Genomic DNA, 21,378 nt, shown 5'->3' on the forward strand with positions numbered 1-21,378 from the left:
CACAACATCCAGCCAGGTCAAGAACCCTCTCAAGGAGGTAAGTGTATCACTGTCAGAGCGTGCAATCAAGAGGCGCCTTCATGAATGTAAATACACAGGGTTTACTACAAGGAGCAAACCACTGGTAACATTCAAGAACAGCAAGGCCAGATTAGACTTTGCCAGAAAACATCTAAAAAAAACCTGCCCAGTTCTGAAACAGGATTGTTTGGACAGATGAAACCAAGATTAACTTGTAACAGAATGATGGGATGAGGAGAGTGTGGAGAAGGAAAGGAACATGATGTGACTGCTGATAGAAGTAGCAGGATGAATTCTGAAGTCTACTATCTGATCAGATTCAGTCAAGGATAATGACCCAAAACATACTGAGAAAGCAACCCAAGAGCTTCTCAAGGCAAAGAAATACAATATTCTTTAATGGCCAAGTCAGCCACCTGACCTCAACCCAACTGAGCAGGTTTTTCACTTCCTAAAGACAAAACTGAGGGCAGAAAGACCCACACACAAGCAGCAACTGAAGGCAGCTGCAGTAAAGGCCTGGCAAAGCATCTCAAGGGAGGAAACTCTGGGAGGAATTGCATTTGGTGATATCCATGGGTTCCAGACTTCCGGCAGTCATTGACTGCAGAAGGATTTTTGTTCAAGTATTAGAAATAATCCTTATATTTATAGTTATGGTGGTTTGTCCAATTACTTCTGAACCTCTGAAAATTAGGGACTATGTATAAAAAAATGCTGTAATTCCTAAATGATTAATGCAATATTTTTGTTAAATTTTAGAAAATGAACAAAAGCACAGCCTGGGAATTACAGAAAGATTGAAGAAATAGGTATGGTACAGAGAACAGGACAAGCAGCGTAATACTTCCATAGGCCTGTAAACAAGATCACACACACACACACACACACACACACACACACACACACACACACACACACACACACACACACACACACACACACACACACACACACACACACACACACAGTCCTCGAGAGGCTGAAGGACTTTCTTTCTCCCTTTAACAATGCTCTCACAGCAGTAACAAAACACAGGAAAACAAAAGGGGATGAAGAGTGGTGTGGTGACTGAGCTACCACTTGTACTTCCGTATGAACTTGACAATCACAAAACTGCTAACAATGTGGTGACTGCACACAGGAACCAAAGAGGGGACACAGAATCAGATCAGGATAAAAATAAATCATAGCCATGCCAGTGGCTTTGTGAAATTGCACTAAAGAACAGTTGGGCTTTGAGCAGAACGCAAATATGCTCATAATGACAATGCAGCGTTCATGTCATATCAAAGTAATTAAAATAAACATAATAATAATTTTCTCACTTGTAAACAGCATTCACATCAACTTCCAAGTTGTAATTGCAACAGGAAAACTCCTGTTGTAATTCCTTTTTTCTAAAGCTCTGATATGAAAGACTTGGCACTTACTAATACGGAAGTGGCTGAAAAACCAAATCAAGTTAAGAAAGTACAGCTAAGGCTGATGGGAAATGTATTAGTTTTGGACGAACATTTTGATCTGACGACGGTTCTAGATGAAAAATTAAGGGAATCTCCAAAGTCATTAGGATTCATTGTTTACAAACCACAAATGTCTGTACAAAATTTTGTGACAAAATAAGTGATAATCGGTATAATCCCCCCAACGTATCCTAGATCTGTCCTGCGGTGATCAGTAAACGTTGCTGCTGATCAGCTCACCTCTCTCAGTATTGGGCACTCCCAGACTGATTGTGGGTATGGAGGCATCAGTGACGTCGCTGTAATACTCCAAAAACCCAGCGTCTTTCTCCCAGGTTGCCTTCACCACTGGCACTGTAAGGAGAAGGGGGGGGGGTTGGTCACAGCTTATGATTAAAACTCCACGTCCCTAATTGAAAGGACGACTGTGATCAAATAAAGGAAGAGGTTTACTGCCTCCAACTGGAGGGAGAAAACAATTAGGCTGTCAAAACAAGACACTTACTTGCTGCATGTACATTTAAAAAGACAAAACGATTTTTTTTTTTGCAAATCGTAATCACACATAATTAATTTTCATCCCTGACGAGTGGGGAACAATCCTAAATTCATTTATTCTAAAAAGAATGCACTAAATAAATTGATGTACAGGGTACACAGTGATAGCCTGCTAACTGCTTTGAAATATTCAGTCCATAAATACTGGCTCATTTTGACCCCTAAAAAGAGACATGAATGTTTTGGATAATTACCCAAACTGTTGCAATTTCAGCAGTCAGACTAGATGAGGTTGTGAATTTAAAAAGCTAGTTTTCACCTGACAGGTTAACTAGGACTGAATGACCACCTGACTGTCAGGCAAGTGGTGGGGGGAAAAAAAAAAAAAAGCAGAGACTGTAGTACACTTTTTGCTGCTAAATTTCCTGTAATTTCCATTTAATTTCCATTTACTCTGTGATAAACATAAACTGAAAGAGTTCGTTTTGGCAACTAGAAGCAACAGTAGTGACTCGAGCTTGCAAGGTCAATCACATTTTTACACCAAAAGAACAGTGAAAGAAGTCAACAACTAACTTCACATTTGGGTGTGTGACGTACTGTGTTTCTAACAACTCACACTTTTACTATTTCTCTTCACAGCATCTTCACAATGGACAAAATTTTAATATTATACTTAATAGGACAATTTAATTCATTAAATGAATGCAGTAACAGAATATCAATTGTGGAAAGTAACTGCAGTAAGTACATTTACTCAAGTACTGTGCTTAAATGCAATTGTATCTGTGATTATTTCACTTTTTAATGTTATTTCCTTTTCCTTTTTTTAATGAAACTGTGTCTTTCTAAAACTGGTAGGTAATAACAGACACACACACCTCGCTCCGAGTGGAATTTTTTACAAGTTTTCACGGCAACAAATACGTCTTTCTTTGAGACCGGATCTCCCTACAAAGAGAGAGAAAAAGAAACAGTGTCCCTCTTCTTTAAGAATATGATGCATCAAAGCAATAGGATGGTAAAAACTGCAAAGGTACACACAAACACAGTGTGAGGTGCAGCATATAAACAATGTAATGCACGTAAAATTGAGACAGGATGGAAAAACGAGGCACACTCAGTCCTAACAGTGTTATCATGTGGGGAAAAAGAAAACAATCACAGCACTTTGTTTGTTCGTGCTCCATTTCTTTTGCGTTGAATTTCCATTTCCACTTATTTCAGAAAATTACCAACAGTGTGATAAGCATTGGATTCTTGATGTTCTCTCTGTCTTGGGTGGCCTTCAAATTTCTGCTCCTTTCAGTCACATTTGCCTGAAGGAGGATGATGCATACGTTGGTGGCACTACAGTGCCACAAAGTTTAGACTTTTGTTCCTCGGCTAGTTAGTTAGTTTGGAACTTTATTGTCCACACTGTGGAAAACTGCAAGCTCAGTTTTTTACATTTAACAAAGCTGGACAGCTGAGTTATAAATGTGACTGAAGGTGATGGATTATAAAAGCAATCATGAGAGATGTGCCTGATCTCGTTCTTTTGTAAATTACCTACCCTAAAATACCCTAGTCATACCTACATGAATCTTACATATTCAGTCGAAAACAACTGTGTTTACCTGCTAAATAACGAATGATCCTTTGGCCAACATTTCATATTCTGGCCGTAGAGATTACCAAAACTGAACTTTTACCTGATTTAGAACTCATTCTCAAAGTAGCCGGGGGCTACGGAAACCACATATAAGAGCAGTAACAGACACAAACATCTACAAACATCCATGCACACGTACAAACACATGCTCACGTATGTTCACAAAAATATACAAGAAGTTAAACTTTATTTTCATCCCAGTATAATGATGTAAAGGTAATAAATAAGAGCTGTACATACACAGTCGGGCAGGTAGGTTGTAAATGTGGTAGCACAGTTGTCTCTTGGCTCTGTACAAAACTCTGGAACTGCTGTCAGCTTTGGACCATTTCCATCTTCCCAAATATACAAAGCAATCTTAAAAAAAAAAAAAAAAAAAAAAGACGAATGTAGGCCGTACAGTGATTAGTGATATATTTTGACCAGTTTTCTGCTAACGTGTAAAGTACAGTTACCCTTTCTGGTTAAAAGGATGGAAAAAATGCATCAGTAACATCTGACATAGTACATAGACACTGATAGTTGCTACCATGACATGTAGAAACTAAGCAATCTCAATTCAGTCTCTAATAGGTACAACAGCTCACTCTAGGTCCTCAAACAGTAGATATCTTTGATTTCCTGGCAGCTCTGGACCTCTTCATAACTTGGTCTTGGTCATATGGCAATCGATTTTTTTGGTACTACCCATAAATAATTTGAGAATTTCAAAGGGGGGGACAGCTCAAAGTTCAAGACTCACACTGTGCATTTCAATTTCATCAGTCCCTTGCATTTTAAGGAGGAGTAACGTCATGAATTAATTACCTTGCTGGGTCTGGATACTGTGAAAGTAAAGCTAAACACAACTCTGCTTTGATCTTGAATTTACTGTAATATTAGGACTTCAGGGATTTAAAAATATTACATAGAAAATTTGACTTGTTCCCAAGAAAGACTTAGCGCTTCTGTTAGTACATAGCAGTGTAATTGATTGTGCCCAGCCACACAGACCGAGACCCATTCAGAAGTACAGCTCTTGCTTTAATAATACAATAATTGCTTCTGTCACAAAAACCTGCAAGGGTCGAGTCTGAGAGTCAGTCACTGGGGGACTGCTGTCTATCATAATTATATGATCAGCAGGCAGCCTTAAAGATGACAGTGAGGATTACGATGCTTTTCACAGCAGTTGTTGAGGCGCAAAGTAGAACTGAACCAGAACCGAGTCTTACCAATAACTATATTATTATAGTATCGGCAGGAGGTGACAAACAGATTCATGAAACTCCTGGAAATCGTTTTGAAGTACCTCATGTTTCAAGTCAATGGTAAAATCTGACTTCAGATGCTCATGTTGGATCCGCTCAGCGAGTCTGAAACAAATGAAAGTAGTTGAAAGAAGTTGAAATGGGAATGTACAATAGTGAGAAAAAGTTATGGAAGTCCTGGGTCGATGGTTTGGTTCAGCAATTCCTCTGACTCCTGTTTTGTTTTTAAAATATATTCAAATATATAAATATATATCAAATATATTAAAATGCGTGTGTTTTTTGTTAATATTTTAGGTATGATTACACAGGCACTGGAAATGGGTAAATGCAATGGTAGAGACTGCATCCCATGAGTCTATGTTCAGCAGATTAAAAGGTACCTCTGAAGATGAAACTTCCTCCTGGGACCATTTATGGACCTATATAAAATTGAGGGGAGTGCCTGTTTAGATTTCAAGCATAGCCAAAAATATGATAGGGACATGTTTTCATTTTATTGTGGACTGGGTCTCTCACTTCTGTATGTGCTACTTACTTTTATTTATTTGACTTGTGTTTAGTGCCTGTAATAGTGTCTACTCCTACAACCCTGAGATGATGCTATGAAGGCTTAAAAGAAGGGAGAGAAACTTATGTCTCACACACACACACACACACACACACACACACACACACACACACACACACACACACACACACACACACACCTCTGGAGCAGCGGCGCACTGAGAGCCCAGCCAGCTGCAGGGTCAGGGTAACCAAAGGAACTGGGGTCTTCAGAGAAGGCGTAATGGTGGATGATGGAGGCCTCGTTGTCATGGAGACGCTTTCCCAAAAACCATTCCTGAGAGTCGCAAAAAAGGGCACACGGGCCAGGATGATACAAAAAGAGGTTGGTCAGTTATTTTCTTTGCACTGCTTGTTTAATGTGTTTATCAGTGCAGTGAAACTAAATCACCCAAGAGATTCATTCACCACACAGAGCAGAAGACTGTATAATGTGTGGTTGCAAGCATAAGTTTTGGCATCCCTGGGCAAATTTCCTTATTTTATTGATTTTTGAAGTGGAAAGCAGTAAATACAACTCCTGGAGAAAACAGACATTAAAAAAAAATACTGTGAATTTTTTTCTCTATTTTTTAACTTCATGAAATAAAAAGTAACAGTGTGTGTCTATCTCACCTCGTGGACTTGATATCTGTGGAGGACCTGCAGCAGAGCAGCCAGTGAGACTCTGGTTTCCTCCTCTATGAAGAAAAACCAGGATGCTGACTGGCCATAAGTGGCAGAGAGACTGGAAAGATCCACAAGAAGCCATTAGCTTTATAACTTCATTTTCCCCACAGGAATCATTAAAGCTCCATTAAGTTTAATCTTATTAAATTTGGTTTAATAAATTTGTTTTTCATCTTCATATGTGTTACTGCTCACAGAGGAAGCGCAGAGAGGATACTCCAAACCCCTTCATACTCTGACAGCTCATGGAGAAGAACAACAACTGGAACTCCCTGTATGAAACAAAACCAATTCGATTTCAAAAATGCATTTGTGCACAAAAGAAAACGGTCCAATGCTAAATCTGCAGGTAAATTTGTTTCCTTATAATTTTTGGAATCATGAATTCAACTTCTGGTTTGTTAAACGTGCTTCAAAAGAGGGGTTTGTCAACGTGTGCTAGATGTCGCCTGTAAAGTATTGGTTGCTTTAAATAATGAAAATTAAACACTTTATTGTGGCATAATGCATTTCATTGTTGCATTACAATCTTTTTTTAGCTACCAATATGCATGCTCTGGAAATCATCTACAGTTTAATTCAGTATAGAGAGTATTATAATTCAGGATACATATTTACCCAAGATAAATGTTTGTTTTTCAGGGATCAAACCGGGCTTTTGTGATTTATTAAATCCATTCTAGGTAAATAAATGTAGCCAAAAACTCTGACAATCATGGCTAACACTTTAGGTCTACCTAAAAATAAATGATGCATGGATGTAACTGAGTAACTGGAAAAAAAAGAAAATCACACAGAAAACAACTGTTTGAAAATGTTTTACCTCACTTTTCTTATGGAGATCTTGCATCTGCTAAACAACTGTAATATTGTTTCCTCTGAGTAAAACTGTTCATCCCAAGAAAATCAAAGAGAACAGGGGCGCTTTTGGATGATGGTGCTAATTTTTATCACTAGAGGGCCTTACACAAGTGATGAACATCTCCCTGAAGGATGCTTGCAGCTATTCCCGGCGATTAAACAAAACTACAGTTGTTTTTATTTTGTTAAAAGATTAAGATTCGTACAGAGCGTTGACGAAACAATAAAGTACAATATTAGAGCCCATGTGTCAAAGTTTGACATCTGATCGAAAGCCAAATTTGTGTCAAATCTGACGATGTTAAGTTCAAAAAGGCAAAGTCTGTACTGAAGACCAAAAAGTTCACACACAGGAAGGCAGTCCGATCAAGGCAAAAAAAAAGGAAGACAGGCAGTAGGCAAACATCCAAAAGCCAGGAAACAAAGGTAAGTCATTAACCATAAAAACAAACGCTAGGGAAAAAAAAACGTTAGAGCAATGAACACACTAGGGAACAAAGACACCCTGGCAAAAGAGCAAGAGAAACAGGGAAGTATATATGCACCGGGCCGACTAACTGGAAGCCCAGGGGCAGGTGAGTAATTGGAGGCAGGTGTAGCTGATCAAGGGCGGAAAACTGAAATGACTGGACAGGTGAATATACCAAAATAAAAAAGGGAACAATGCATGAAAACAGACAAACGTGGCGTATATGTTCACCGTCCATCGGATCATTTCTAATTTAACAGCTGTGAAAGGAGTACTCAGATTCTTTTACTTCAGTACAAATAACCAACACAACAAAAAAAAAATAGGACTTTACAAGTAAAAGTCCTGCATTCAAACTCCTACTTATCAACAAAATGTACTTAAAGCGTCAAAAGTAAAAGTACTCCTCCTGCAGAAAATGTTTCTTGTGACGTTATAATATATTATTACATTATTAGTTCTGATGCATCAATACATAAGTAGGATAAGTTTTAACTAATTCAAAGTTAGGAGGCTTAGTCTAGTGGTTCTCAACCTAGGGGTTCTGCTACACAAAATTATATTAATTTATTTAGCGTCTTCTCTAATCTTTGCTTTTTTATTTAATATTGGGTAATTTTACCGGTTTGGGTCTAGACTGTTATTTAAATGAAGCCATCTGAGCAGTTTAGAGGGGAGATGTCTCTTTGGTTTCTTCAACTCACTGACATCTGAAACATGACAAATAGCCCCAACTAAACCCTGCTTTTTTGGTATGGGGTCACAAGCCACAGAGGCTGGAAATCTCTGCTTTAATCTTTAAAAACGGGTTGTATTTTATAAGTTTACCATATGTTTTTGTAACTAGCCCCAAGACCTAAATTTAGTGGAGTAAAAAGTACAAAATTTCACTTTGACACGTGCTGGGAGTAGAAGTCTAAAGTAGCACAAAATGGAAATTCTCAAGCAAAGTACAAGTATCTCAAATTTGTTCTCACCTACAGTACTTAGTAAATATAATGAAAGCAAAAAAAAAACACAGGGACAGACTGTGATGAGCAGGACTTTTATCTGGAAATGTTCACTGACAGCTTGGATGAAATAATAGATGCTGCACTGACAGGGACGGATGATCCGCCGAGTACACCTGAACATGCTGGTGGGTGGTGAGGCCCTGGTGAGCAACATGTTGAAGAACAACATCTGCACATCCTGCTGTGTGTACTGTTTGTTTTATATGGTTTTCATCATAGTTTTGACAATTAGAGGCTCAAAATGAGGGCAAGACGAGGGTCAAGAGTTGTTCAGAAGCTACTGTTTTAGGTTTCCCTCCTCACCAAGTTACTCATGGAGAGGAACTTACAAGTCTCTTCCATGCAGCTATTTATACCCCTGGTGCAGTTGTAAGGATTCACTTGGGCAGAAGTAGGTTCGAAGAGAAAGCCAATGTCAGCTTCTTTCTTGTCTGAGCAGAGATCGAGTCCCTCTGTCAGTTACGGTATATCCATGTTTATCTCTAGTATCAACGACTCACCAAAGGAAGTCCGATTTATGGCAGCGTGGATGCTATTCCATGCGGCAGAGCACTAAATGAGTCGTTTGAAACAGCAGCAATATGTCAATATAACAGGTCATTACTGACACATTAACTCCTACGAGTACAGCGCGACGGGGTAATGCACTCTATCACATGCTGCAGCTTCAGAGAGGGAGAGGTGCTGCTGCCACAAAATGTGACATAAAACCACCATGAAAGGTGTCACTCTGGTACAATGTAGTATACAGGGCACATATACTCTCAGTTGCCAGTTTATTACGTACACTTGGCCAAAACTAATGCAGTCTGACACAATCGTCCTGCAATAAGGGTTATAATCAGTTTTTGTTGAAACTGTTTTAGAGAAGTGCTGATTCAACTGTATGATAATTCTGGAGGCTGTAGTTTTTGGTGCTGTTTATTTGCGTCATACAGAGAGATGATTCTGTTGTTTAGCCTGCCCTCATTGGTATAAATTGGGTGAACGCTAGTCCGGTAAATAACCTCCCATAAACACAGTGGAGGTGAATGTAGACCATCTCAGAAAGGTTTTGAAATGGCTCTGCCATATAGTAACAGTATGCGTTCTGACCCAAGTTTAACTCCGAGCAGGGCACTTGCTGCTTCCTTATAAACTCCTATCTCTAAACATACTTCTGATAGCATGAAAACAACAAGAAGAAAGCTGATACTGATATCGTCTGCACTCTCTTTCCATGCATCTTTATTTGTCTGCACCTGTCATTGTTGTACTAGATTCCCCTTATGATGTGTCTTTCTCTGATGTACCTCCTCTAGCAGCAGCAGACTTTCCTCCATGCTCAAGTTTTATCTTCTTTTCCATTCAATGTCAAAATTGCTGCTGGACATAATAAATATTTCAAACATATGAAATGAGCATATAAAATAAAATAGAATGTTAATGGCTCTTGCAGAGTAACATCTCAATGAGAAGGAACCTTGGGGCAAATGTAAATTCTTGTCTCTGGCTCTTCCTGCTCTGAACATACAGTACTACTAAATGTCATTAATCACGTTATCACTTGAGAGCTGCTCTTAAAGGTCAATCCTGGATTTTGCTTTAAGAAGGATTGAGTTGCTTGATAAAGATGTCTTATTCTTCACCTCTTCTTCTGGACCAAAGTGGTGGACTGACACACAGACTGACACTGCCATCCCTAGTGACGGATGCACCCTAAGGTGCTTTTTACGAAACCTGCTGTACTCTTATCAACACTTTCAGAAGATGAAGGAGCTATTTTCACAGCACGTAAGTCAGATTTTATATTGATTTTATCACTTGAAGCGACCTCTCAACACCTCTATTCTCAAAGGAAAAATCATTTCTTCTTTCAGGTGAGAGACACCTGTGTCCATGAAAGTGCTTTTTATGAACAAGTGTTACAGCAGACATAATTTTTCAGTCAATATTCTTGCCAACTGTCCCGTCAGTCATGTTTCTCTTGATTTCCTGGATGACTCCTAATAATTAATATTAATAGTTTTTTATCTTATTCTCCTGCAAGATTGTGTTTTAAGCGACAGTGAAGTTGCTTTTTCAGAACGAAAAAACTCTGCGTTTATATACAGTGGCAAGAAAAGGTAGGTGAGCCCAATGGCATCTCCTGCATTTATGTATAAATTTGTCTTAAAATTTGTTCAGCACTTCATCTAAGTTACAATACTGAACAAACACAATATATCTTATCTAACAAAACACAAAGCATCATACTGTCCTTGTTCATATTGAATACAGTGTAGGTTGGGGTTTATGTGAACCCATCGGCTAATGACATTAACAATATGTACTTGGAGTCAGAAGTTAAAAAGCCTGGAGTCCAATGAATAAAACAAGATAAGAGGTGTGGGCAGGTCTACTTTCACTAATAAAAAACTCAAATTATATAAAGTATAAAATAAATTTCTGTTTGCTATTCACAAGAGACATCTGTGGATGTGAGCTGTGCCTCGCAAGAAAGAGATCTCAGAAGACTTATAATCAAGAATTGTGGATTTGCATAAAGCTGGGAAGGGTTACAAAGTAATCTCAAAGAGAGTAACATCCCTATTCATGAGTCTGCCATGCGCAAATCACGGCGCATGGTTGCATGGAGCATGGTGCATATGACAGGACACCACAGAGGAAGCTGCTGCCTTCCGAATAAAAGTCATCACTGCACCTGAGGTTTGCGGAAGAACACTTACACTCCACAACACTCCTGGGAAAATGCTTCGTGGACTGTTGACACTAAGGTCGAATAGTTTTGGGAAGAACAAGCAGCGATACATCTGGTGTAAAAAGGGCACTGCGTACCAACATTGCCGGTGCAACAATAACATGTTGAGTAACCCACTAACTGCCTGTTGCTGGGGCTTGAGATCTCACCCCTGCTGAGGGAAGACCCTTGTCTGTTGCTAGTCACTCAGCCAGTGTAAAGCCAGCTCACAGCATCTACATTTTAGCACACAGCTGAGGTGGGTTCACATCCTCTGCTCTCTGTTCCAGTGCCCTTCACCGCTCATACTCAGAGCCCTAGCGGAATTGAATGCACCAGTGTCCTGTAATTACCGCTTGTGGCCGCAGAGGCTGCTGGTGCCGCTGCTCAGCTAGAGGGACAAAGTCTCCCTCGGATGTCATACAGCTTCAAAAATGTGGAAAGTGTGTAGCTGCTGCCTCCGCTGGTCACTCCTAACTGATGCAGGAGCTCCCTTATTAATAAATAAAATAATTTGGAAGTTGAGATCAAGTTTGAACACTTCAGGACATTTATGAATGACAAAAAAACTTTTACTCTGATTGGCTTTATACAAAACATACCCGCCCTGGACAATGAGTAGACACTGTTAAGAGAGATTTTTGTCAGTGAATCAAACTGAAATGGTAAAAGTTGGGGGTCAAGAATAGGATTTTAAAACGTGATGGTGGATACATAGAGTATGTGCTTCTCCGACATATTTCCTCTGAGTGTATAGTTTCTGTTCACAGCTGCCATACAGGAACAGTCATTGAATAAGCCAATGAATGTCAAAGCTAAGATAGCTGATAGGCCGCTCAGACATTTTAGTGCAAGTTATTACCGTGGAGATAAATTGATGTTTCTCAACATTCTCACTAACCGCATCCTGTGTCTGCCTCTCAGGAGGAAGTTGGTGCATGAATACATCGAGCCACCTACAACAACAACAGAAGGCGTCAAAACAAAACAATCACAGACATGACAAATTCAATCACTGCTCTCCCTGTGGTGAATCCTTCACTGACATGTTCACAAACAGAGGATATGTGATTAAAGTTTTTCCAGCTGCAACACCACATTTGTTGTTTACAGGCTGATTGCTGTGACTGCGGAAGTCTCTGCTCTCAATAAAGACGACACGCACTCCGAGAGAAGTTAAGAGACTACGGTAAATGCAATTCAGACGGCAAATCCCAACTGTCATCGGACAGAACATCAGTTAGCGGGACATGGGAACTCCAAAGCCATCTTGGTTAAGTGCTCACGAACCTACCGGGCATATGAACACATATGACTTTCTCTACTGGTGACATGGTGTGTCATGTATTTTTTGTGTGGTTTGTGCTGCACATATTATAGTGACTATAGGACCAAATCCAAACTTTCTGCCTTGACAACATCCTATTTGAACCTTGTCACACAGTTGAAATTGTCATTTCCAAGAAAAACAAGGATTTGAAATAACTTCTTCTCAGATATTATTTATTTTTAATATTTTGCTGTAAAAAATCATTCCACTGAGCCCCTGCTGACTCCCTTCTGTCATTTTTTCTATCTGGGAGCGTTTTTTAGGATTGAGAATGCGGTTGGAGGAAGAATCAATGAACAGTGCAGGACTCTATATTTATTTATTTAAGTATCCTTTCCCAGCAATAGAAAATTAACAATTCTGTGTCTCAACTGCAGGCTGCCCTCATGTCCATAACATCCCTGTCATCTCATTTCACTGAAGCCTACAACAAATTAATTTTCACAGCTACCCTACGAACACTTATTATTAAGTAACTACTGCGTGAGAGCAGAGAGCTTGGCTCCTCTCAGTTCAGGCAGGGGAGCTCTATGGCAAGGATGACACCTATTGGTACCAGTGCAATACCACAGGAAAGCATGAAGTCGAGCCCTAAAAGTCACTGACACACATTAAAAATAAAGAAGCTTGCAGCATCATCATCCTGTTATTGCCAGTAAACCACATTGTGTGCATGTAGTAGGCAGATAGACAGCTTTCCTGAGCCCCTAATGACGATTACAATATTTTTTCCTCCAAACCATAAACAGAACTGCTGCCTATCGCCGGCCTCAAGCACTAAGATTACTAAATCATGTACCTCATATTAAAGAACCGTACTGATGGTTTTCTATTTATGCCCTTTTACCTGACTGCTGCTGATCATTTTCCATACTGAGCTCCAAAGCTGCTAATGCAAATAACATGAGTAAAATGAGAGTCATTATGCAGCCTATGTAGAGATCTGGATTGATTAAAACAGGAGTGTAACTGTTCTGTACTTTATATACAGTCTATGGTTCCATCAGACGAGTGTAAAACAGGCAACTGAAAAACCCGACTGAGATGCTTTCCATGTAGACACAATGTGAGGGTCTACAGCCCTGCCAGCGGCTCTGTGAGGCCAGCACAGCACCGCCCTGACCCAGATGCTAAAGTCAGCATGTAAACATGCTCACAAGCATGTGCCAGCATGTTAAAATTTGCCAAATTAGCACTAAACGTTTTTTAACACAATTAACAGTAAACGAAAGTATTAGGCAATCCTCTGAAAAGTCAGAGGATCACCAAAGTCAGTAGGATTCATCCTCTGGGGATAGATAATTTCAGTCTGGACCAAAGTGGTGGATCTACCCTTAACCATCCCTAAAGCCACCCTGCTAGCATGGCTAAGAACTCCTATGTCTAGAACTAACTTGTCCATTGAACGTATAGCAGACATACTGTAAATGCCAGAAACCCTGCGTTAGTTAAAGTCAGCAATGTTCCCTCTTTCATGTGTAAAAAACGCTTCTTGTGAAAGATGATTAGATCCTTCTTATTGTTATCGTAAGAGAGTTATTTGGAGTTCATTTTCCGACTATAATCCTGATGACAGACAGGACAATTACCTACTGTAACATCCATGTGGGGACACATTAGACAGGACCAGGATCAATATTTAAACCTAGCATAGTATTCCTATGAGCTTCACAGTGCCAACCGCTAAGCCACCCAGTGCCTGCCAGGTGTTACCTGTCCAAGTTCATCGGCCTGCTGCAGAATCTCCACCTTCGTCTGAACACCTTGACGAGCGTGGTGGGAGTTTCTCTGACTCTGGATCACCAACAACACCTCCTCCAATCCTGAGAAAAACACTCGGTGAAAAGGCAGAGGGACGACAAGTTGGGAAAAGCAAAGGGACGTGGTGATGCAAAGAGACAGGGAGACGTAACAGAAACACACAGGAGTCCAATGATTAATTATATCTTTGTACTTGCAGTAATTAAAGTAAATTTCATGCATGTCAGCTGTTTCACTGACTTTAGTTAATCCCTCTAGTAGTAAAATAATACAATATTTCTTTTTCTTTTAAATCCAACTTGTTTAGAGGACTAGTTCAACAGTGGCGGAATTGAAATAAATATGGATTAAACAAACAGGATATAATGTGCTAATTAGTGAGCTTTAAGGGTGCCAGTGGGTGAATTTTGTTTCCTTTTCACAGAGCCAAGCAAACTGTTTCCCTCTATTTCCAGTCTTAATGCTAAGCTAAGCTAACTGGCTGGTGGCTGTAGCTTCCTATTTAGCGTACACACACAAGATTGTTGTTGATCCTCTCACATAACTCTCAGCAAAGGAAGCAAGTAACATATTTCTCCAAAATGTCGAGCTAGTCCTTTGACTCCAACTCTGCCTCCTCGCATTAGATTTGTTATTTGTTTATAAAGATTTCGGTGTCTGGGTTGAGCTTTTCATTCACACTCACAATTTCAAGTTCAAAATGGTGGCATGGAAAAAAATCAAGCCTCATTAATATGCACCATAAAACCAATTTGCTTTCCTAAATGTCGTGTGCCGCTGTGGAATAAAAATATCAGACTATCTGCATTGAAATCCCTCACTCACCGAGAGAGCTGTGTGCGGTGTGCTCCTGGCGCTCTGCGGGGGCCTGCGGGGAGCCAGAGTTGATTCTCGTTAAGTCTGACACACGCTGCCGAGCCACATGGTGAAGCATAATCACGGCAAGAATCTGGAGGAGGGCACTTACATGAGCACGGCCTGGGTGTCCGTCTTCAGCAGAGGGACCTTAAGGTGGTGAGAAAGATGCAACCTAGTTATCATAATATCATCCCAATGCATAAATTATAATACTGATATGAGCAGGTGATTAAACATTTCGTCCTTGGTAAATGAACCCCTGATAAATGCCAAAAAAAAAAAAGACAAAGTGGTGTAACATCCTATTCAAATATTCAAATGTAAGTTATTGACTGAAACTAATCTTTTCTGAATTATTCTGCTTCAGGTAATGTATTATTATTATTGCACTGGACTCATCGAATATCTACATTTAACCAACGTAACAGAGCCCTACAGCTTTTTTAGGTCAAAAGAAGTTTGCTAAATTGTTTTTATTTCTTAAGTTTGTGCGTAGGAGTAAAAGTGAAGTATTTTTACTTTTATCTTTCATTTATGTCAAAACTTTTTTTTTACTTTCAGCAGTTTGATATACAGAGGCCCAAGTCAACTTGTATCTCTCACCAGTGCATTGTGTTTGCTGATCTCATGTATTTCCTATCATAGTTTCACCCAGCTTAAACCTGAGCAGAGGTCTAATTGGCCAGAGTGACTGGGTGTACAGGGCTTTTCATTTTTACGAGATGATTATTCAGTTTAAGAAAAGCTTGAGCTAAATATTTTTTTTAAAGCAAACGCTGTTTTGATTTCAGCGGTGCAAAAAAATCTTGTTGTAACTGGCCTGCAAGTGACATTTGCACAACTAAAGCTACTGAAGAGAAGGAGGAAAATTGACTATGGGATTATAAGCAAGGTTCAATTTCACTACAAACTAGATTTGCATGGACTGTTACTTAATTCACAATTATTTCACTCTCTTCACGGAGGCTTCTGAGTAATTCTTGCCTGTGCGCATTTTTCCAGATATGTTGCTTCCAGGAAAAAAAAAAAAAGTTAAATCAGCTTTGACATGAGATATTTAATGAACCTGAAGTGCATCAATGTATTTTTGTCTGCCCTCTGTACACCAAAAGGCCCATGGGACCACCTGCTCTGGCCTGCATTTGTTTTTGATCTGTCAAGTTACATAGAATATAATCGCCATTTGTGGTTTGGAATTTCAAAATAAAACATCCCAATGTTATATAGATAACTGACTACCATGGTGACACACATAAATATCTCAGATGGATAAATTATCATTAAACAGATCTACTGATAAACTTTCCACACTGTAATGTACTTTTGCACATCACAGTTTGTACATTTTGTGTATTTTTATATTACATTATTAAGATTTTACTTTGAAGCTTCCGGTCTCTTTCAGCCAGTCTGACGCGGTTTACCTTGCTTCGCGCTAGCGGGTTAGCTAACAGAGCAGCCGTGTCGATTAGGCATTGGCCCCACTTACCAAGCCAGAGAAGGAGCACGGCGACCAGTTTGCATCCGTTAAACACATTATGGTGTGACATGACTCAAGTGGCTGCTGGGTTTTCGTTTGAAATCACCGTCTTTTCATGGCGACCTCGGGGGGAAAAAAAACTGGTAAGCTACATTCCTGCACTTGGCAGAAGTGTTGTGCGCTTGACTGTTAGTGCCTTGTCGGTGTGGAGCACTAGCGACCTCTAGCGGACAAGGTTATCAACGTGACTGTAGACCGGTAGGGTCCATTCAGGTTGAGAGGGTTTTTTCTTTGTTTGTTTGTTTGTTTGTTTGTTTGTTTGTTTGTTTGTTTGCCACTGGTAACCCACATTTCTCCGGACAGAGGTCACCTTTTCGCACAGCTGTCTTTACTAACCTACAGCTTAGCACAAGCCTCACATCCAGAGATGCACAAATGCAACCAAAACACCTCATACACATCTCAAGAGTCAACTCCTGTTGACTGACAACATTTATGTCCCCATGAGTAAACTTTGTCACTCTTTATACACCGACCTAAAACAACACGAACAACAGGCAGTTTTACAATAATAATTACTACATTATTATTAAGTAGCCTATCTTTAATTATTTGGCATTAACCAAGATCCAATTGCATCGGCAGTGGGAGTGTAAGCCTCATTATTTAGGCTCGGTCCTGCCTTACACCCACGTAGCAGGATTGGTGTTGCTGCTCCAGGTACCAGCAATGGGCAGGATCCAAACCAGACACTGCCGTTCGGTCGGACACCAGACCCCTTATTTCCTAGGGCCTTTCAAATGTTTAATTTGGATGTCGGACTTCAATCCTGAGGACTGAAGACGCACAAGGAGCTGCCACCCAAAACCTCAAAACTTCTGAATGGTCCTGTTACTCCAGTGCCTTTCCACTTGGCCACCATGACCTGCCGAAGGTGGTCCCAACTTCTCCTTTGGACAGCACCCCAAGGAAAGAGTCAGAAGCGCTTAGAAAAAAGTGGAAACGGTCCTTCGCTAAACATCCCAGCATGTCAGAGGACTGCGCTGAAGTTTTGAGGTTCGATTTTTATGAGGCCGGGTGAATTCTGAAGCCCAACCCCAAAAAGCGAAGACTCAAAGGCTCTAGGACATGCAGCGCATACGGTTCCGACCGAGAGGCTCGGGGTTTTAGAGGGCCGTATTCTGAGGATGTGGGTTCAGTACTCAGGCACTCCAGTGAAGCCACAAATAAACACATTGCATACACTACCATGCTGATCGGAGAGCAGCCACAGGCCCGAAGGGTCTTTGCTGTCTGTCTCTGTCTGCCCTCAACAGGGAGGTCAGAGGTTAGTAACACAACAAACATATAATAAACAAATAAAATAAAATGAACTTCATGAGCTTTACAAAGGTTTTGTATTTGGAGAGAATAATGGTATTGCTTTAGATTGTGCAAGTGTTTGTGATGTTCTTTTTTCTGCCTGGCCATGTACGATGTCAAAGTCGGTCAAACAATCATGAATTTTTGTTCCCAGTGTAGCATAGGAATTGTTTACAGTCTCGCATGAGGGAGAGGTATCCAGAAAAGAGGCCAAAGGCATGTTTTCTATTTTAGGCCAAGCAGACTGGTGGAAACAAGCAGAACAAATGAGTCAAGAAGTCTCCTGGCCGCAGAGGCTCAACATGGACGCCTTGGCCACACAAATTAAACTGGCTGGTTCTGCTGTGAGACCACAGCTGTGAGCGTTCACATTTTTTGTGCACATACAGAAAGAAATCCAGATGAGAAAGCTGTATTCCATGGCAGCTTGAAGGAATCTGGAAAGTGTGTATGTGCAGAGGCATAGGCTGTTATAAGTCACAACTGGGCAAAGTGTCAAACCAAGGTCTGAGCAAACATTTTGTTTGAACAAAAGCATTGAAATGTGAACAGAAAAGTTAGTGAAAACAATGAAACTCAAGTATGCAGCACATTGATTGTGTCACTGCAGTGCACCACAGAGGCTCTCAGGTGACCCATAATTCACTAATTAGGTGCTGTAATTTCCCTTCCCGGTGTCTGTTTGCTGTTATTTCCAAGCACAAAGCCAAATGCTGCCTTCAAGTGGCTTCCCATAAGCTCGTAAATTCCCCGGTCAAAAGTCTTGAATTCTGAACAAAATTTTTATTTTATATATTTGCTTATTCATGAATTTGTGTGTATATTTAATCTATTATTTACTTTTGTGTGTCTAAAATTGCCAGAGGGTATTTGGAGGAGCTGTGTCATGTGCAATGAAACAAGAAGTAAATATATTTGCCTTCAAAATAAAAGCATAATCATTGTTACTTTCAGGGGTAAGAACATTAATAAGAGACACTTGAGACACCTGCCATTATGTATGTTTACTTTTTATGCAGACACCTAATCACCCAAGTAAATAATCTTATGTCTGGATAATGTTACATCTGAACAAACTGATCACATTTATTGAAGATCGTCTTATCTTCACTTTTATACTTTGTATTGCTGGAAGACTGTAGGACTGCAACTAACAAGTAATGTTACTATTATTTTCTCAGGTAAACGATTTCTGTGTCTGGTATTTTGAACGTCAAGAAATGAAAAATGCCTGCTACAGTTTCTACAGAGAATAAGGTGATGTCCTCACAGGGTCTGAAACCCAAAGTTGTTTTGTTTACTACAATTTAAAATTAAATAAATTAGGCACTTTTGCTTGATAAATGACTTAAGTCGATTTTCTGTTAATCAAGTGATTGACTAATTGACCAGAAGATTAACTGACTACTCATATTAGCATTACTACTTTATGCACTTTGATGATGTTGTCAAAGGTGCTAGATTTAGAAGGACTTGAATCAGACAGAAGCAGCAAAAAACCAAACAATAAATACAGCTGTTTTTATCTTTATTTATCATATTTGCTTTTTTTTCTTTTTAAATAATATTAGCAAAACACTGCCAATTAATTAAATGTGGATTGACTAACTGGTTAATCGACTATAATTTCAGCTCTACCGCGGCTGCATACAGTTTTCCAGGAAAGGGATTTTATTTTGGCCAAAGGAGGCCGGAAGTCTTATATTGTAAATACATCCAACTTGACGGTGGTTGGGGGGGGGGCATTAAGAAAGCTCCAGGCTTGAGACCGGCAGAGTAAACAGCAGCAGCAACCGCAGCAGCAGGAGGTGCCGGAGAAAAGCAAGACGCCAGGATGATAAACAGAGCGACCAGCAGCAGGATGGGAGTGACGGAGGTGGACGAGTTTCTGAGAGAACCTCCGGCAGGTTTCTCCGTGGAGGCCCTCGACTCGGGCTGCCGAGTCCTCAGCGACCCGGAGGAGAGCCTGGTGCTCGTCGACGACTTCGACTCCCGCAGAGGGAAAATAGTTTTCGAGAATTCGCTGGGAAGGTGAAGACTGCAGTGGGACGGGGCACGGCCTTGCACATAGACTACACGCAAGTATTTATATGCACAAAAAAAACCCTCAGGTGAAACTGTCTGATTTGTTTCCCACTACAGGAAAGTTAAAATGCACAATTTATGCGAATACAGCAGCATGAGAAAGAGCCTGCTGTCCAAGAGGATCTACCTGCGGGTGTCTGCCTGCCAAGAAGCCACTGAAGCCAGAGGTAACGTCAGCTGTCTCAACTATGCTATGACAAAGAGCCTGAGCCTCGCAATACTGAAATGATTATACAGCGACGGAATAAATGGTCCTCAGAGGCACCACTGCTATTTTTGCATTTTCGAAACAGGCGTGTAGTTTACAGCTCTGGGCTGCCGAATCGGTCATGCAGTTTGGTGGCGTGGGTGAATCAGGCTGGCTTCCAGACTCTGGAGATTTGCAGTGGGTGGGGTTGGAGAAGTTACCATGACAGGACAGTACTCATGCCACATGACGACATCTTTTTTTTTTTCGTGCAAACTCTCCCCTTTTCTCTTCTGTGTCCCGTCTTCTTCATGAATTATCTTCAATGCCGTTTCAGTGCTGAAGCAGTACGTGGTGTCCATCGACGGCAACGATCCTTTAATCAAGTGGCAGATGGAGAGAGGCCTGGACTGGACCATCTCTTCTGTCGCTGGGGAAAGCTACAGGGTGGATGTGAGCGGGACTTTACGGTCTTTCGGTTGTAAATGTCACCGTTATGCTGTTAAATACATCCCAGGCGTTACTGTATTCTGCTGACAATTTGCTGATTGGGAACTGGTCCAGATTTTGGGTATTGAAAATGACTTTTCCTCATGTCAGATTGACTTGACTGAAGCACTGGAGAGCTGGGCAGCAAAAAACATCCACATCAAAACAGACACACTAATAAAAGTCGAACCTGTCTGGAGAGATGCCTCCTTCACCCTCAAGTACTATTCTGATGCCCTCTTTGATTTCCCACACTGGTTTGGCTTCAGCAAAAGAAACTTTAAGGTAATTGTCTGACATTCTTCTTATGACATATTAATAGTAATCTACATTTTCTGCATTTGTCAGCATGAACAGGTTCGTCTAACCCCCGCCTTCTCTGCTTGCAATCCGTACCATTAAAGTTGACCCTGACATGAGCCAGCAGTGGATGAGGAGCTGGGGGGAAAAAAAAAAAAAAAAATCGAGTTTACGGGCTCAGTTTTCGGTTGGAGTCTGGGTCCGCTTCTTCGAGAAAATGCTGAAAAAGGAGTTTGTTGATCAGCAGACGAGCAGTTGTAATAACGGCCTGTCGGGGGAAGGAGCAGCCCTACTTGTTGGGACTGCAGGAACTAACTTATCATTACTGTTGGGTCC

At 40.5% G+C, this 21,378-nt stretch overlaps 2 protein-coding genes across 7 annotated transcripts in view; one reads left to right on the forward strand and one right to left on the reverse strand.

Moving 5' to 3' along the window:
* The window catches only part of b3glctb (beta 3-glucosyltransferase b), a 23,736-nt gene extending 7,001 nt beyond the window's left edge, over positions 1 to 16,735 (reverse strand). The window contains exons 1-11 of one of the 6 annotated variants that reach the window (XM_040150457.1): positions 16,629 to 16,735; positions 15,249 to 15,286; positions 15,107 to 15,149; positions 14,234 to 14,343; positions 6,324 to 6,400; positions 6,075 to 6,186; positions 5,600 to 5,736; positions 4,931 to 4,994; positions 3,880 to 3,996; positions 2,867 to 2,936; positions 1,728 to 1,841 (exon numbers count right to left, since the gene is read on the reverse strand). In XM_040150457.1, the coding sequence (XP_040006391.1) occupies positions 1,728 to 1,841; positions 2,867 to 2,936; positions 3,880 to 3,996; positions 4,931 to 4,994; positions 5,600 to 5,736; positions 6,075 to 6,186; positions 6,324 to 6,400; positions 14,234 to 14,343; positions 15,107 to 15,149; positions 15,249 to 15,286; positions 16,629 to 16,689 (943 nt within the window). In that variant the 5' untranslated portion in view covers positions 16,690 to 16,735. The other 5 variants (XM_040150460.1, XM_040150458.1, XM_040150459.1 and 2 more) reach the window with 5 other exon arrangements.
* Positions 16,704 to 21,188, forward strand: LOC120802545 (mesenteric estrogen-dependent adipogenesis protein-like). The gene is made up of 6 exons (XM_040150462.1): positions 16,704 to 16,762; positions 19,732 to 20,012; positions 20,124 to 20,233; positions 20,591 to 20,706; positions 20,854 to 21,027; positions 21,147 to 21,188. The coding sequence occupies exons 2-6, from the start codon at positions 19,816 to 19,818 to the stop codon at positions 21,159 to 21,161; spliced, it is 612 nt and encodes a 203-aa protein (XP_040006396.1). The 5' UTR covers positions 16,704 to 16,762; positions 19,732 to 19,815; the 3' UTR covers positions 21,162 to 21,188.
* Positions 21,189 to 21,378: the final 190 nt, after the last annotated feature.

The sequence above is a fragment of the Xiphias gladius genome, chromosome 17, assembly GCF_016859285.1.
Source record: "Xiphias gladius isolate SHS-SW01 ecotype Sanya breed wild chromosome 17, ASM1685928v1, whole genome shotgun sequence".
NCBI lineage: Eukaryota > Metazoa > Chordata > Actinopteri > Istiophoriformes > Xiphiidae > Xiphias > Xiphias gladius.